Source organism: Tauraco erythrolophus, chromosome 22 (assembly GCF_009769465.1).
Source record: "Tauraco erythrolophus isolate bTauEry1 chromosome 22, bTauEry1.pri, whole genome shotgun sequence".
NCBI classification, from domain to species: domain Eukaryota; kingdom Metazoa; phylum Chordata; class Aves; order Musophagiformes; family Musophagidae; genus Tauraco; species Tauraco erythrolophus.
Window position 1 is genome coordinate 6,593,748 of NC_141486.1, and position 17,001 is coordinate 6,610,748.

General features: G+C 53.7%; 1 protein-coding gene across 1 annotated transcript; it reads right to left on the reverse strand.

Annotated features, from left to right (window-relative positions):
* Positions 1–6,646: 6,646 nt before the first annotated feature.
* PTGES (prostaglandin E synthase) lies at positions 6,647–12,752 on the reverse strand. Its single transcript, XM_009982943.2, has 4 exons — positions 12,744–12,752; positions 12,103–12,285; positions 10,565–10,647; positions 6,647–6,896 (listed from the first exon to the last, which is right to left on the reverse strand). The coding sequence occupies exons 2-4, from the start codon at positions 12,208–12,210 to the stop codon at positions 6,647–6,649; spliced, it is 441 nt and encodes a 146-aa protein (XP_009981245.2). The 5' UTR covers positions 12,211–12,285; positions 12,744–12,752.
* Between the last annotated feature and the right edge of the window lie 4,249 nt (positions 12,753–17,001).

Here is a 17,001-nt window from a genome sequence, read left to right on the forward strand (position 1 = left end):
CCACTGGGGATGAAATCACCCACCATGAGAAACACGGCCTGGGGTAGGAGGAGGGGGCCAGGGGGATCCTATTCCCATGGAAAGCACAGGGGTCTTCTTTTTTTCAGTTATACAAGATGAAACCACAGGGATATAAATGTCGCTGCCTCTTTGAGAGCATTAATGAAAATAAACCCATTTAATAGTTTGCAGATGCTGTTTCTGTAAACCTAAAAAAAGCAGGGAATAAATATTTCTTCACTAAATATCTATATGTATATATATATTTGAAAACATTCGCTCCTAATCTTAGGGCCCCTCCTTCGCCGTGCTCTTGGCAGCTTATCACTGAAGCCTCACCAAGACGAGATACAAATCGCACCCACGGAGGGGCAGCAGGACGGAGGGATTATTGTAACCAAAGCTCCCTCTCACTCTTTCTATTTGTACATTTCAATTACTTGTAACAAGATCCACAGTGGATATTTTTTTTTTCTTCTGCATGTCTGTGTTTTGGAAATTTTTGTAAGGTTTTTGTAAAAACAACTCTTGTGAAATAATGGAGGAATAAATATTTTACTGAGTAGAGACGTGTCTGCACATGTGATGGGGATGTGGCTCTTTCCTCACTGGCCACTGTGGTTTCTCCACCTGCCCTGGACAAGCAACACAAGCAGGGGGCTGACTGCCATGGGCAAGGCGACAAGAGCTAGGATCCAGCCACCTTCACCTTGCATGATGGTGGCATCTCATAACTTCTCCCTGAGACCTGGATTTCATCTCAGGCTCGCCAACAGCAAGTGTGGACCACATGTGGACCATGCCCCAGGAGAGGAGCAGGAGCAAGGAGGGAGCACATCAATGCCCCTTGGAGCTGGGATGGGGCAGAGGGACGACAATACCGCAGCAGAGCTGCCAGGCTTCCCTCCGGCTTGGGGACCCTCAAGCTGGTGCCTGGAGGAGGTGGAAACTCAGGGGGCACAGAAAACAGCGTAACAAGGGTCTTGCATAACAGCTAATTGCAGGGTCTTGCCAGATCCGTCTTATTTCATTCTGGGATAACAAGTGTAGGCTATTGAGGAAGGGGTGTCAAGGAAGAGGGCTCACTTTGCTTTTCCCCTTCAAAACCCCACTGTCAGTGGCAAAGCTTATAGGGTCTGCCCCGAGTAACTCACAAATCCCCCACGCAGCAACAGCTCACATTAACGCTGGCCTCAGTTCACACCCACAGCCTTGGGAGCAGCATCCACGTTTCCTCCCAGCAGCAAGGGAATGGGCTGAGATGGAATGTGGCCAGGAGCAGGCGACAGAGCCTCTTGCTGCCAGGTTATCCGGTCAAATCCAGCATGGTAAATGGGAGTGGAAACCTGTAAACACTAATTGATGCTCCACAGACATCAAGGATGAGCATCTGTTACAGACGTCCTGTCCTCCTGGGACAAGCACTCATCACTGGTCACAGCAGAGACCACCAGAAAGTTATCAGACAGCCCTGGGAGATGGAAACGAGCAGCATGGAGTCTGGACCTGCTTGGAGAATTGAAGACACTGGAGAAATAAGAAAATAGTCTCCTACACTGTCACCACAGCCACATCCAGGCAGTCAGACAGATGCTGCTTGGTCAAGTACACAGATTTGGAAAGGGCTGGGCAGCACAAGCACTAGGTGCCCAAATCAGCACCAAATCCAGCTCTTATAGGCTCCATCCTGTGCACCAAGGCAGACATTAACCTGGTGAGCACTAACAGGGTACGTGGGCTGACAGGGAGAGAAGATGCAGGACCTGAAGGGCAGCCCAGCCTTGCTGGGGGCTCGGCAGAGCCTCCCAGTCAAGTGGATTTGCTAGGAGCCAGGACTGGTAAGGGATGCCGTGAGCAGGATGGGTCCCAAGGAGGGCCCTGGTCCAGCCCACAGCAGAGAAGCTGGAGAGCATGCACACGGGGGCCAGAACAGCACGTGGCTCACTGAGGGTTTTCTCCTTCAGTTCTACAGAAATTGAGCTAAAAGGCAGCAAGGAGAAGGATCAGATCCCGCACAGACAACTAGCTAAAAGATAAGAAACAAAAGGGTAGGAATAAAACATCAGCTCTTACATTGCATTACTTTTTAGTGGGTGTTAAGAAGTCAAAGGAAGAGTTACTGCATGCAGCCGCCCAGCGTGGCCAGCAGTAAGGCAGAGCATCGCGTCTGTCTGCTCCGGAGAGGCTGATGGGCAGAGGAGCACACATGGGCTCCCCCAGCCTCCTCCTCAACCCGCTCCCCAAGAAACGGCACCCAGCATCCATCCATCCACCCCCACCCCCCTCCCCTTTTCCCCGAACACTCCGAGCTCCCCCCTCCCCGGCCAGCCAGCACCTGGGCTGGGGTCTCCGTGGGTGAGGGTGCCCGTGGCACCAAGCAGAGGGCGGCTCGGGGCGCTGGGTGCCCCCGCCGCGGGTGCCGGCAGCCACACGAGGGTGCTGCAGCCCCGCGGAGGGGAGCGCAGCGCAGCGCGCCCCGCGGGAGCCCGGCGGGGTCGGGGGTGCAGAGTGGAGCCCCCCGGCATCGTGCTGCTCTGCTCCGCACATGGAGCCAGGGCCCCCCCACACCCCTCCTGGCACCTCCGTCTCAAACAGGGGAGAGATCTTACAGCTCAGCTTCGGAGCCGGGTTGGAAAAATCCCGGTGGATAAAGTTTTCCTTGTGCCGACTTCATCTTCACATATGCCAGAGGAGCAGGGAAGCCCCGTTACATTTTCCAGGGGACTAATCTCCGGGATGCCCGCACCTGTAGAGCTGCCTCTTCACACTCTCCCTACGAGTCACAGGAATCCCAGTTCCTCAAGAGGAATAAGGGGGTTTGTGTGGCAAAACCCAACAGCATGAGATGGAAGAACCCCGTATCTGCTAGAGGAAACAGATTTTGGGAGGGCAGAGGAGGCTGAGTGACCTGTGTCACAGAAGAGATACTCAAGAGGGGATCTTTGTCTCAGACCCCACAAGGGAAGAGGCCTGGATGAACAGGAGAATCTGGGAAGCACCGCAGGCAGGTAAGGAAGGGCTAAGCCCAAAGCTCAGGAGCAGGAGGGATCCCGGGGCTGAACTGGCTGGCACGTGGGAGGGGAATTGGCTTGTGCCAGGTCTCTGCTTGCTTTTCTCCCACTTCCAGACACCTTGGGCTCAGCAGGGCAAACGGAAGACATACTGGCAGCATGAATCATATTCAAGTATTTAAGCACCAAACTCTGCAGTTCAGCAGTCCCAGGTGGGTTTCGCAGTGTTACCGTTTCAGGTTTGAGCCGGGTGTGAAAAACCAAATTGTTGGCACATACAACACACACCCCAAAATCTAGAGACTGGTAGATACAACCACTCTCCCCGCCGTCAAGGAGCTGTGGGAGACCCTGGGCTCATCCTTCCCCAACATCGATGCTGGAGTGGGAACCTGGAAGCCCTGGGCTTTAGGATATCGTTTGGGAAAAGGCAGGGGATGCTTTAGCTCATCACTTGCCCTGCACCCAATGAACTCCACCAGCTGTGCCCAGGGGAGAGGCAGAGGCTCCGGCCACCTCGGTCCTGGGAGAGCCCTGACGGGGCTCGGGCTGACCAGGCAGCCGAGAGCCAAGCTCTGTCCTGCCTCCCACAAACCTCCGCAGCATTTCAAAATAAGCACAATTGTTGGGCCTATCTGAAGTTTGCCTTGTGGGCTTTGTGTGTTTGTTTTTTTGGAACCAGGAGAGTTCACGTTCCCAAGCTTTTTCCTGCAGCCAGTACAGCAGAGTTTATTTTTTTTTTAATAAAAAAAGAAGAAAGCAGAGCTCTGCATGTAACCTCAGCTTCCCTGAACAGGACATCAGCCCCAGGCACCAAACAGGCAGTTTTGAGGAGGCTGAAGGAGCCAGCATCTCTGGGGGCTGGCGGGGTTCTGCAGCCCAATTTCTTCCTTTCCATGCCAAAATCTGAGTCTTGGCTACATCTCTAACCACAGCAACATATACTGGAGAAAGTTCATTTTATAAAGCTGTTGCTTTTCTTATTTGAAAGCAAAAAGCATAAGGGAAAGAAAAAACTACCAAGTGGAGCTATTTCAGCCATCACAACAAGCTAACTTGGACATCGATGGGGCAGCATCTCCCAAACACCAACAGTTTAAGAAGACAGGAGGAAAGCCAGGAAATGAGGCTTTTGCTTCCCAGCAAAAGGAGGGGACAGCTGAGCCTGGAAAACACAGGCAGCTCCTCTGCAAGTCATAACCACAGAAACAAGAGCAACCACATCTTACCTGAACTTCTCCAGCCCTCCAGGATTTAAGCACCAGCTTGGCTGCACAGGGTGTGAAGGAAGCTTGCTGGGGCCAAAGCACCTCACACTGCTAGTCTAACTTTGGGGTAACTGGGCTGGAGGAGGGTTGGGGAACACCAGGCTTTGTAGCAACCTGCTATTCTAGGAAGGAAAACCGAGCAGAGATTCTTTACAAGCCCCCCCTCTGCTGAATTTAAAGGATCAGCACAAATAATGCACACCAAAGAGCACTTTCCAAAGAGCTTCCTCTGCAGGGCAGGTGGGTTCCAAGCAAAGGGATGGCTCTTTAGGAGTTCTGGGGCTCTTCAGGCTCTGCAGTGGTGTTTAGCGAAGCGCTTTGCAGCTGGGGAGCCATCCTGCTGGGGCTGGACCCAGCTGCTTCCCAGCTGCATCTGCTGCTCCCGAAGAAAGGATGTATCAGAGCACAATGATTTGTTTTTATTGGGAATATTTGCTTCCTGCCACCAGGATGCATGTGCAGCAGCAGCGAAACGTACAGAGGTTTGGGAGCTTGTGCACCATGTGAGGCAGAAAAGGCTTGTTAAGAGGGGTATGTGTTAGCCAGACATCTGTTGAGGCTGCGTAAATGAGAAGTGGCCAAGAGCAAAATCGCTGAACCTGCAGTCCTGCCCACCTTCCACACACGGTGGGCCCTGCATTCCCTGCAGGAAAGCAGAGTGCTCTGCTCCGGACCTCACCAAACAGCTTAGCCTGCATCTAACATCTTCACTGGGGTCAGGAGTTACTGGTACAGAAGCTGCCACTCAAGCAGGGCAAGGGCTCAGAGCTGGTGTTCCACCTCATGCTTTGTGCACGCAGGTGCTCAGTGAGGTCTGAAGTAGGAGCATCTCTGAGGACAGCAGAGTTAAGGGATCAGCTTTACTGCTTAGGACAGGTGGAAAGGGAATTTATTTTCTGCTCATTCTGGTTTCCCTCTGCGATCTTAGTAAAACTCTTTGTTGCCCTTGGAGGAGGGAGGAACAGCAGAGACTTCCTCCTGCCGTGTCCTCCAGAGGGCACACACATTGTGTGCTGCTGTTGCCTGAACCACCCCTTGGCACTTCGGGACCCCTGCATGGCAGAGGACCTCAGGAGGGTTTGTCATCCTGCGATGCCCTGGTCCCAGCCTCTCCTCTCCAACACAACGGCTTTCAGGTGACACGGCAGAGCAGTGGTGTTCTCCTCCTGCCAGGCAGTTCAAAGCCGCTCTGCTCATTTCCAGAGCTTTCTGCAAACACCAGCTAATCCAGCAGCAGTGGACAGCAGGAAACAGCTGAAAGAAAACACCCCAAAGCGGTCACGGCACATTCCCCAAATAGCAACGGGCTGTTCTGCTCTGCGGCCAGAGAAAGGCTACAAACAGAGGGGGAGAAATTTGGTCTGCTGCCCTGGGAGCGTTTTCAGGCCTCAGCGGCACGTGAACGCAGACACCACCCTTGGGAGAAAGCTCTGTCTGCAAACTGCAAACCTCACGTTTGTGTGAGCATCTCAGTCTTTCCAGAAGTCCCAAAGCTTTCGGCGAGGGTCCGGCTTTCTACTGGGTAAGCGATTCCTGCTGGCTGCTGCAGGCATGTCCCTCTGCATCTTGCCACGGCGAGACTGAGATGGAAAAGCCACGGCAGCTGCTGGCGGGGAGCTGCCATCCGCTGGCCATGGTTATCCTTGCTGAGACAGGCAGGATCTGCCTGCAGCGAGGCTCCCAGCAGGGAGCTGCATCCCACGGCATGAGACGAGGAGGCACTGGGAGCACTGAGGGCTTCGGTGGCTTCACGATGTCACCCCTGAGATTTCGACTTCCACTTTATGCTGCCTGGCAGGCACTTGTCCCCTGTCCTCCTCGCAGGAGAGGGAACCGAAGGGACCCCCTGTCCCCACAGACAGGAGGAGGGCGGTTGTTTTATACCCCACTCTGCTACCACTCATCTGCTGACTGAAGAGGTTTCATGGGACCTTCATGGCTTTCATTTCTTGATCCACAGGGTGTTTGTGACCAAGGGGAAAGGGCACATCTTCTCCTTCTCAGTTCTGAATGTGGCTGGGTCAGAAAACCTTCCTTCCTTTGATGCAACTCCTTCCTTGAGGGGTAGTCCTTGTGCTTTCCCCCCTCCCACCCTCAGCAGGAGGCACCTGCCTCCGCATCCCCTTCCAGCTCTGTGGGGAGACGTGCCCCTTCTCTCTGGTGACTTCCCTGCCCAATTTCAATAGCATGCTGACTTTATCAAGGCTGCACTGAGCATCCCCAGGGTGCAGGCAGCCTCCCTGGCAACATACCACGTGCCCACACACACACGTGCACGCTTACACTTGGACACGCACCACCCGGTCCAACCAGGGAAACCAGCAGAGCGCAGGACGAGGGGATTTGGATGGTTGGTCTCACTGGTTGCTACCAGTACGGGGTGGTGGCCAGGAGGATCTGCAGAGCCATGGAGAAGCAGGGCAGCTGTGCCACGCTGTAGGCCACGGAGCGCGTGGGTGCCTTCAGCTGCAGGAGGTAGGCGATGGTGTGGACAATGCGCCCCACGCAGAAGATGAAGAAGTGGATCCTGGCCACTGCAGGACTGGGATCCAGCAAGGAGTAGACAGCTCCAAGGAAGAGGAAAGGAAAGATGTTCTCCATGTCGTTGCGGTGAGCCCTGAAAAGGGAGATAACGTTGCTCCTTCCCATCAGGCTTCCCTGCTATCTCCCATCCCTGCCATCTCCCATCCCTTCTATCCAGAGCACCCAGCTTAGGGTGCAGCTGCATCAGACAGGGTGGACGCAGCCCCCAAAGGAGTCAGTTCCCCCCTACAAACACAGGCAGCAGGATTTCACACCCGTCATCTCTCCCTTGGGATGCTGCGCTCCCAAAGCTTGCCCTCTGTGACTGGGACACCTTTGCCGCGATGGATGACAGCTCCAGCTTTTTAAATAAACAAGGCAAAACAAAGACCCTGTGAAGCTGCGAAAAGTTCCAAGCTGGTGTGGTGCCAGCACAGCACGGCCCCAGATGTGGCCACGTTACACAATGAGGTGGTTTCCAGACTGTGGTTTCTCCAGAGGAGAAACTCCTAGGGCGGGAGGGTTCGTGGCTTCACCCCTCTCCACAAGCACATCCAAAGGGGACCGGGGATGAGCACCCCAAGCATCCCCTGCATGCCCGCACTGTGCCAGCAGCACCTGCTTAGTGTAGTCAGGCTGGAGGGACTGCTGTGGGCATGTGGTGACACATTGGCACCGATGGGGCCAAACCCTGTGCTCCATCTTAACATGCCTGGGTGTCACAACACCACCTGCCACCACCCACACCACACCACTACCAAAACAGGCGCAGATTGTGCCGTGAGCGTACGCTGTGTCCCTCCTCCCTCAGGTACCATCCTATGAAGGAGGGAAACTGGTCCCCAAAGCAGTGAGGCTGTCCTCACCCTCCCACATCGCCTCTGCCTCTCCTTCCCTCATTCCCTTGTGATGAAAGAGCTGCTTTCTGCGGCACAGAGCCCCATCCTCGTGCTTCGATGGGAGGACTCTCATGTCATGCCCTGGTTGGTGGGGACAGGTCTGGCTGGAGAGTGAGCCAGGCACGAGGCTCAGTTGCCTCTTCTCTGTTATCTCTGAAGGTTTGAGAGGCAGAGATGAAGCCTTGGTAAGAGTTGCCCTTGCTTCCCCATTCCTGTGCCCTGGATGTTTGAATGTTCACAAAGCCAAGAGAAAACTTTAAGTGATTTCTTCCCTGAAGCAAAGGCCAAGGTGCCTGTGCTGCTTTTAGGTGTCTGGGAAGTTTTAGGATGCTCAGCCACAGCTTATTAATGCAGACACAGGCTGGGATAGACCTGGCTAAAAACTGACTTTGGAAAAGAAAGAGGGCTGTGTTTTAAGCCCCATCTCCTGCCCGTTAGGTCAGGTCTACGGAGCAGGAGATGTCCCTGTGTCTGCCTTGGCAACAGCCACATCAAACACATCTATTTCCTCAGGCCAAGGTTTGTCAAAAGCTTCTCCATCAGAAATTTTCAACATCAAGTGCCCAGGTTTTATGGAGGGTGACTGCTCCCAGGCAGGATCAGTCTCTGAGCAACAGAGCAGGAGCTGCAGGCAAGGGTTCTGGTCACCCAGCTTGCCCCAACCTCCTCCCCTTCACTGTGATGCCCAAGGATGGGGATGTGAGCAGAGGCTCTGGGTCCAGCAGATAGTTCCCATCACCATCTCACATGCAATGACTTGTGTGCTGAACACCAGTCCCCACCAGCGTCCTTCGCTGCCCCCTTCCCACACCAGAGCCCAGGCCAGGCACCGGCTCAGCAGGGCAAGGGCACCTCTCAGCAGGGCAAGGGCACCTGCAGGTAAATATTGCACCTGAGCCATTTCCAGGCCTGGCTTTGCTGAAGCAAGAAGGGGATGTACAGTCTGTTGTACCCAGAAAGGAGCTACCCCAAGGGCTTTCAGCACCCCATTATCCCTATAACAGGCAGAAGAGCAAGGGGCTTTCTTCTCCCTGCTCTTTCCACCTCCAAGAGGAGCAGTCCATAGCCTAAGGGTCAGGTCCCCAAGCAAGAGGGGATGAACATGGCAAGGAGCTTGCTGGAAACCCTATTTCAGCTCTGGGCGTGATTTTGGGACAGCATGGAGGAACTGGCCTAGAAAAGACACTAAAACAAGTTCTGCTGTTGTAGCAGCGATGCCAGGAGGATGTGGTGGGGATGAGCTGATCAGAGCCTGGACATGGAGGAGACATATTCCTTGCCAAACCCAGGAATGTGAAGGGGAGCTGCAGGAAGCTCTCTGGTCCTCCTGGCCAGACAGTCCCTGGGCAGAGCCAGCCCCTTGCCAGACGTGAAGACAGTCTTGCCTGCTCACAGCCCCTTCCCAGCTCAGGGCCCTGCTCGCCTTCCCAAGCCAGTGTCACTTCTGCAGGTACCGCCACAAAACCCTCCCACAGCCCAGGAGGACCACGGTGATGAGCATGGTTTGCTTTGGTGTCAGCCGTGCCAGGAGAGGACAGCTGCTGGACACCCACTACCTCACCCCGCAGCAGCCCTGTCCAAACAAGCCCCCAAGGACTCGGAGGTTCAGCAGAGCTGGAATGCCAAACGGAAGAACAGGGAGGAGAAAGGAAAGAAAAGGCAAATTGTTGTTCCAGAGCCGAGACGCAGCCGGGGGCCTCTCTGAGAGGCGAGGGGAAACCTCCTTCCCACTGCCGCTTGCTCTCCCCTGCTCTGCTCCTGCCCTTCACAGACCCCAGCAGCCCGCCCATGGCCCTGCTCCCCCTCCAGATAACACCTGAGAATAAAACTTGACATCCCCCCTGTTCACGGGAAACACCTTGGGTTTGTCTTCTCCGGGGCAGTGAGCGGATCAGCAAGGACTGACCCTGAGGGCTTTAACTGCATGAGTCAGATCCCAGACTTCTCCAGGTCTTTACGGCAACTCTGGTTATTTATTTTTATGGAAGTTTATCTTTCTGACTAATCAAAAGAGGATTATTATTACTACTATTATTTTCTTTTTCCTAGCAAGGAACAGCTTGTTTCCCCTCCTGCTCCCTCTGGAAGCCCAGGGATTAGGTGGCACTGGATGTTTTTTAAAGCAAATCTCGCAGGCAGCGAGAGGTGAGCGGCATGGTCCCCCACCCATGGCAGAGCTGGTGGCCGAAGGCTCAGTGACAGCAGGGCCCAGCTTCAGCCCCTTTCCTGCACATCGCCAGTGTGTTGCACATCCAGCCCAACACTCGAGACACCTCCTGCTGGGTAAGGGGGACGGCAAACCAAGCCCAGGGCTGAATCACCCTGTGTTTTACCTCCAAGGAACTGTGAGCCCCACAGAAGAGGGGGAAGTTTCAGAGTTTGCCCAATTAGGGAGGCAGAAGTTATTGCAATCATGTCCAGACTCTTCCCAAATCCCCAAAATGAGCAGCTGTGTACAGCACTGGGACCAGTCACACAGTTCCCTGTCCAAGCTGTGCAGCGATCTGGAGGGATTCAGGGTCCTGTTGGAGCAGGGCACGAGGAGCCTTTGGTGTTGGTATGGGACAAGCCCTTCGGGCTTGTGGGACTTGGAGCATGTAGGAATGAGTTTATTTGTGTCAGTTGGCTGTTGGATTCAAACCTGGGCCCTTCCAGTGCCCTTGCTCCAGCGCACACCACGCTCCCCTTCAATATTAAGCTGCCCCAGTGTACGGGGTCCTGCAGCCGAGCTCCAGGCATTCAACCCATCTAAGTAATAACTTCATTAATGAGCTAAAGCTTCCCACTGCTGCTTCACCAGCAGCTGCCCGGGACCGCCCCGTGGTGCAGGGGGAACCGTAGCACCGCACCACCGCGTACTCACCTGCGGCACCGCTCCACGTCGGGGTCCTCGCGGTAGTACTGCAGCCCCCCGTTGCGTAGCGCATCCTCCGGGTTTGCAAACGCCTGCAAGAGAGAGTTCCCATAATGTATGTAGTCATAATGTTTTTGTGAATATTACAGGTAGAAGTTTTGCCCCCAGTTTTTAAGAGCAGGGGGATTTCTTTCTGCCCAAGGAGACCTTTCAGCCTGTTTCTCACCACCCTTCACAAATACAAGAGCAACTGCACTTCGGTGTGCACAGTCCTGGGGTCAAACCCTGCACCTCCTGACAGTTTTTCCTTGTCCTCTGGAAACCCCAGCCCTGTCCACCAAGCAGGTCCCAAACCGAGGGCTTCACAGGAGCTCTGGACTGATCCCATTCCACTTCTCCCCGTGAAACACATTTAAAGGAGACTTTGCCAACCACCAAATGAAATCACTGCTGGCACAGAGCTTGCAGACACTGAGTGCAGCATCCAAAAGATAACCGAGACTGACAGATTAGTTCACCCTACCGAGAAAGAATACTCCCTGGCTGGCTTTTTGGCAGTGATACTGTGTGACTGAAACCAGCCTCAGGGAAATCGGATCCTACACTAATAAACTTACAAATAAAAATGATTTATGAGCTCCCCACCTATGCTCAGAAGCTGTTCCTCTGGGAACTGGTTACACGCGACAGCTTCACTTTACAGCCTGGAAAGGACCCTGGTGCTTTCTTTAATCATGTTCCAAGCCCAGACTGTCCCAGAGCTGGAGCATCATATAGAAACACAAGGGGAGAAGCCAAATAATCTGTTACAATGATGCTACAACACAGGAATATCTCTTTGTGTTTTATCTGAGGGCAGAAATCTCTCCCTCCTGCTCCACTGATGTAGTTGAAAACTCCTCAAATACTTTAAAATAGATTTTACAGACAGCTGAGTTTTGCCACGAGTTCAATTTGGGTTGCGGGTGATAAAACCTGGGTTAACCCTGTCTCCCAATGGCAGCTAGAGCTCCTGGTCCTCCCTGTATTTCCCCCTGTGTCCAAGAACTGTTTCCTCCAGCTATTGTTTTATTCCTCATGACTTTCTGCTCTCCTGGAGCATTCACACAGCGATCCAGCCTCTGAAAGCACAAAAGCTTTCTGCTACACTGAAAGAAAAAAGATCGTTGCAATAATTTGTTCTTAAACCTTTTTTTTTTCCCTCTCCTTTTCTTCCAGACGTGGCAAATTAACTGTAAACAGTTTCTTTCCAGAAACATCTCACCTGCGTGGCATTTTAGATCTGAAATTACTATTTAGATTAGGATTCAGAAATTATAAACATCAAGCTACAGATGGTAGAAACAAACAAAAAGAGCAAAAGAGAAGTGAGATATTTATCTGCACAGCTATGAAACACATTTTGCTTTCATCTTAAGTCAAAGAAAACTCAGCTTGCTTCAGGAAAACTTTGTCGGCCTTTACAGGAATAAAAGAAGAAAGAAAAACACAGAAACCCAAAGAAAAAGCCAGAAAGGGAGAAAAAAGTAAAGGAAACTGGAACTTACCTTCTTTCTGAGTCTTACTTGTCCCGTAATGATGGCAACGACATACATTTTTAAAATCAAGATCGTGCTGTAGAACGTAAATGACATAAACACTGTGTTTTCCATCATCTGGGGGGAAGGTGCCACTCGGTCGCCTGCAGCACTCACAGCCAGTGGAGACCTTGCTTGGGCTTCCAGAGGGCTCTAGGGGAGAGGGGGCAGGAACAGCCACCTTTAAAGACAACAGAAGTCACTGCTGTTTCTTTGAGGAAAGCCCTAAGCCCCTGTAGACCCCTTTGGGCTGGACAGGAGTAAATGATGCAGCAGAGCTGTCGGTGAGCAGAGCCCAGACGGGTTCGCAGAGCAGGCTGCCCACGCTGCTCCCTGCCCCAGGCTGCTTCTCCCTGCCACCGCCAGCTCCGCGCGACGCCCCAAATAGGGATACAGCCCCCTCGAGCGTGTGGGCCACAGCAAGGCTCAGCCTGGCCACAGCTCGACCTCCTGCCTCCCTAAAACAGCTCACCACCATCCCTCCCCACCCAGTCCCACCTCCCCTGCTGTCTGTGCCCAGAGAGACGGAGCAGCCGGGCACTGCTCCCCCACGGGACATGAACCGATCGGCCCTGTGGAGAAGGGGAATTAGGAAGAAGGTAGGCACCTACCTCAGCCGCATCCAGCCCTGTGCTCCTGCGCTCCCTCCGTCCCCGATCCCACAGCCACCCCTCCGTGGCAGCGCTCCCGGTCCTCCCCAGTCCCGCCCAGTGCCGGCTGAGCGCTCCCGCGGCGGAGGCTACCAGCCCTGCCCTGCACAGCCACCTGCCCAGGGACGGGGTACAGGGGACAGGGCCGTCCCTCACCCCCACCAGCGCCCATCACCCGGGAGCCTGGGCTGCTCCTGCGCCCCTGGCTGGGATGGGAGCTCCCGAGTGACCAGCCTGGAAGCACAACCAGGTGAGTCTCGGACCGCAAAGCCCCAAACCTGCAAGGAGAAGTAAATTGCAGCCTGGCCGGCCCCAGCGCCAGCTCATCCTGGTTTGCTCCGAGAGGGTGGATCAGGGGGGTCGGGGGTAATTTTATCCTCGGTCTAGAAAGTGGTGCTTGAATTCGGAGCTGGCTTTCGCCAGCCGTCAGGCACCGGTGAAGAAAGAGTGGGATCTAAGGCTCTGCAGGCAGCTGGGCTGCTCTTTCCAGTGCAAACCTCTTAACTCCTTCTCCCCCAGCCCTGGCCCCAGTGCTGGTAGTAGCAAAGCTCCAGCGAGCCAGCAGCGCCAAGCAGATTGGAGCCCTCCGAGTTTATTAGTGTTGAGGGCTGGATTTGGGGTTTGGTTCCTTTACACAGAAAAAAAAAAAAAAAAAAAGACTTATTTCAGGCAAATAAGTTGAAGATTGAGTGGAAAATGAATGCTTTGAGGATGCGAGCAGTTTTTTTAATTTACTGACAAGCTGGAGTAAAAGAAATTGTTTCAAGTCACAAAAAAAGCCTCAAAAAACAATGAACAGAGTACAACAGCTTGTCATTTACAAAACCGTCTATTGAAGCATTAGTGCCTCTCAGACTGGTTTTGTTCTTCAGGGCTTTTTAACTTTTTACCTGCCCATTTTAGCAAAACTAACCCTGTCCTTTCCAAGAGGGTCCACAGTAACCCAGGAGAAGCATCGCACTCAGCCCAGGACCAGGCTCCGGTCCCGTCACTACAGACCGTGTCACACAAAGACAGGTTTGTCCCCAGTAATAGGACGCTGGTGGCACCCCGCTCCCTGGGGAAAATGGGCTACAGGAGCCTTTTTCCTGGGGTGCTGGTGTGAATTCAAGGCAGCCTCATGCCCTGGGCACAGCGGCCCTGGCCCAGTCAATTCACAAGTACCGTCGATGTGGGCATGAGTCAGGTTACATGGGCAGATCCGGAAGGTCGGCTCCTGGTTGGGTAGCAAGCCAAGAAGGAAAACAGTCACGTCTCCGTCTGGGCAGTGTTATCCTACCAGCCCCAACCCGTGTCCAAGGATGCCACAGGCCAGCCCCTGCCTCTGTCCCTGCAAAAGGAAGGGTTACACCATTTCTTGTATTCCCAGCAAACGGTCAGCGGGGAGTCACACCAGGGCAGCTTTCCTGCCAGGATCAGTGCTGCAGAAGAGGTTTTGCTCCTGCCACACTCAGCTCAGGTGTGAGTTGCGTGCTCCAGCCACCCCAGGCAAGGGCTGAGATTTTCCTGTGCCTGTCCAGAGCAGACTTCCTTCCTTCCACCCCAGCCTGCCTGGCTCCAGACCCCTGCACTGCTCCCAGCCAGGCAGGGCAGGGCTCAGAGCCAGAAAGACCCTTCAAGCACACGATCTCCCTCCTGGCATGGAGGTCTGCAAATTCTTTGCATCTGTCTCTGAATCTCCCTTGCTGTGACTGTTCTGCCCTGATGCTGCAAACCCAAAGATGCCGCACTGCTCATCGCAATGCACTGGCTCAGCCCCGGGACATCCAAGCGTGCGGAGAGCCTTTGAAGATCCCAAATGCTTGGTTTCAAGGGAGAGGTACTTGCAGCTGGTCATCACCACCCTGGCGTCAGGGCAGCTGCAGAATAAGTCCCAGCACAGCCCAGCGTGGAGCTCTGCAGCCCAGCAGTGAATGCTTCCCCAGGGAAGTCGGGCTGCCTCCCCAGGGGTGGGAATGGAGACACCAAGACATGCAGCAGCCACGTGGATTCAAACACTGCGGTAAGTGTTGGGGTGTTCATCCTGGACCCTAGTCCTGTGTTGCCACCAAACTGCATCCAACCCCACTCACATCTCCCTGGAGCTTGGCAGAGTATTAGAAATGTCATAATGCCAAGCATAAGCAGTTGACGGTAAAGCCACATCCCAAACACTGCTCCCTCCCATCTCCCCCCTCCACAGTTGATAGGGAGCAAACCCATAGTGGAGAAGACCTTGGTGCCCAAGGACTGGGGTGATGCAAGGGTCAGACCAGCCCTGCAGCAGGGATGAGACTTTCATCAGCAGCCCCTTCCCCAGCTCTCCCAGGAGCCAGGGGCTAGGGCAGGCAGTCAGACTCTTTGCCAACACATCACACCCTCCATGGAGCTGCTCCAGTTTTTACCAGCTGAGGATCCAGCCGCAGGCTCTTTGGCAGTGAGACCTTTTTCCTTCCTGCACTTTCTTTCCCTCCCGAGGCAGCCAGCACACCTCACTGAGCAGCAGAAATATGCGTAAGCTTGGTACCACCTGCAAACAAGCCAGGACTTCTCCTGCTAGCCAGCCTTTCTCCTCCTCAGCATTATTCAAGCACTGGCAGAAAGCCCTGGACAATTTGCACCAGCAACTGGCACAAATTTAAATTGAATGGAGCCATCAAGAAGCACAGTTTGTTTAGGCATAAGCCCCTGGGGTTGACCCAGGCGGGAGTGTTGTGTGTGGCAGGCAGACTACGTGGTGTGTAAAAACCATGTGGGCAAACAAAGTTGTTTTTCCCATGTGTTTATGCATTTCAGACCCTTTCACCATTACACAGAGCTGAACCCCAGTAGGGAGGGCCGGTGTCTGTCGGCACAGGACCTATGTGGATGGGGATGAGGGGCAGAAGCTGCCTGTAAAAGCAGGTGTAATGTTCTGGGGATGCTGGCTCCCACTTGATTCCTCAAGTTTTGGGGTCACACACGAGGTAGGACACATCCACAGTCGCACCCTCCTGGCTTTCCTGACCCAAAGCAACACAGCTGCTAGGAGCATGTTCAACCATCCGTTAATCCAGGCGGAAGCAGGCTGTTAATATTAATGGTTTGATCCTCCTCCACGGATCACATCCTGCTAGGACAGAGTCATTGCTTGAACTAGACCAGGTCCTAAGGGCAGTATGTCTTTAAACTACAAACTGTGTCTTAAAGCCTTTAGCACGAGAAGTCTCAAGACAGGACAAAACTTACTCAAAACCAACATCACTAGCAAAAATCACTGAATTTTATGAGAAATTATTAATAAGAATCAGGGTCAGGCTTTGAAAGATTTAGTCATCAGGTCAGGCTGACCCCAGGAGTTGCGGGGAAAAGATGGAGGGTTTTGCTGGGGGACGAGCTGAAGTGCAGCAGGCAGAGGAAGGAAAAATTCATGGAAGATGCTTGAGAAAAGTACTTGAAAAGAGAAGCCTCTGATAACAATCCTGCTTTGGAAAGATTACGGAATAAAAATCACCCTCAGTTCTCACACGAGCTGTTATTTATTTGACCAGCTGAATTACACTACAGTATTATAACTACATGTTTTTCCACTACTGCTATGCTGGGGAATTTCCTGGTGGCAGCTACACAAGAGGGTTGGTTGTGTAATAAACCCTTGTCAATGGAGCACAGGCATGTATGCCGGGGTGGCATGGCCTGGGCTCCAACCTGATCTCAAAGGGCAGCAGACGCTTTGGGCAATTATAGCTCAGATTCCCCAAAATTTTCCCAAACGAGCAATTACATCCCACAGCCGGGCCAGGCAAAGAGCCCAAGGGGACTGCTCCAGCCTGGAGGAGCCAGGCAGGCGGGTGGCACTTCTCCAGCGTGTTCCCACGTGCTGGTGGAGAAGGTGCAGAGCCCAGCTGGGATTTTACCTGCCGTGGGCCCACAGCTCAGCCCACGTCTCCGAGCAGCACTGAGCCACATTCCCGGCTTGTTCCGATGCTGCCTTGGGTGCCAGTGCCCTCCTTCCCTGTCGTTTCTTCCTGCTGCTTCCAGCACAAAGCCTCGGGGCTTGCAGACATGCCCTGCCCCAGCGATCCCTTGCCCTTGGCTGCACCCAGCCCTGGGAAATCCGGCTGCCCGTGGGAGATTGCGCTGCGCTGGCTCATCAAACACAGCCACGTTTTCAAGTAAAGGCATGAGCGGTTTAGCTCTTTACTGCAGAGGAAGGTGCTCCACCTGCGTTCACTGCTCAGCCTGCATGAAAAGTCACATC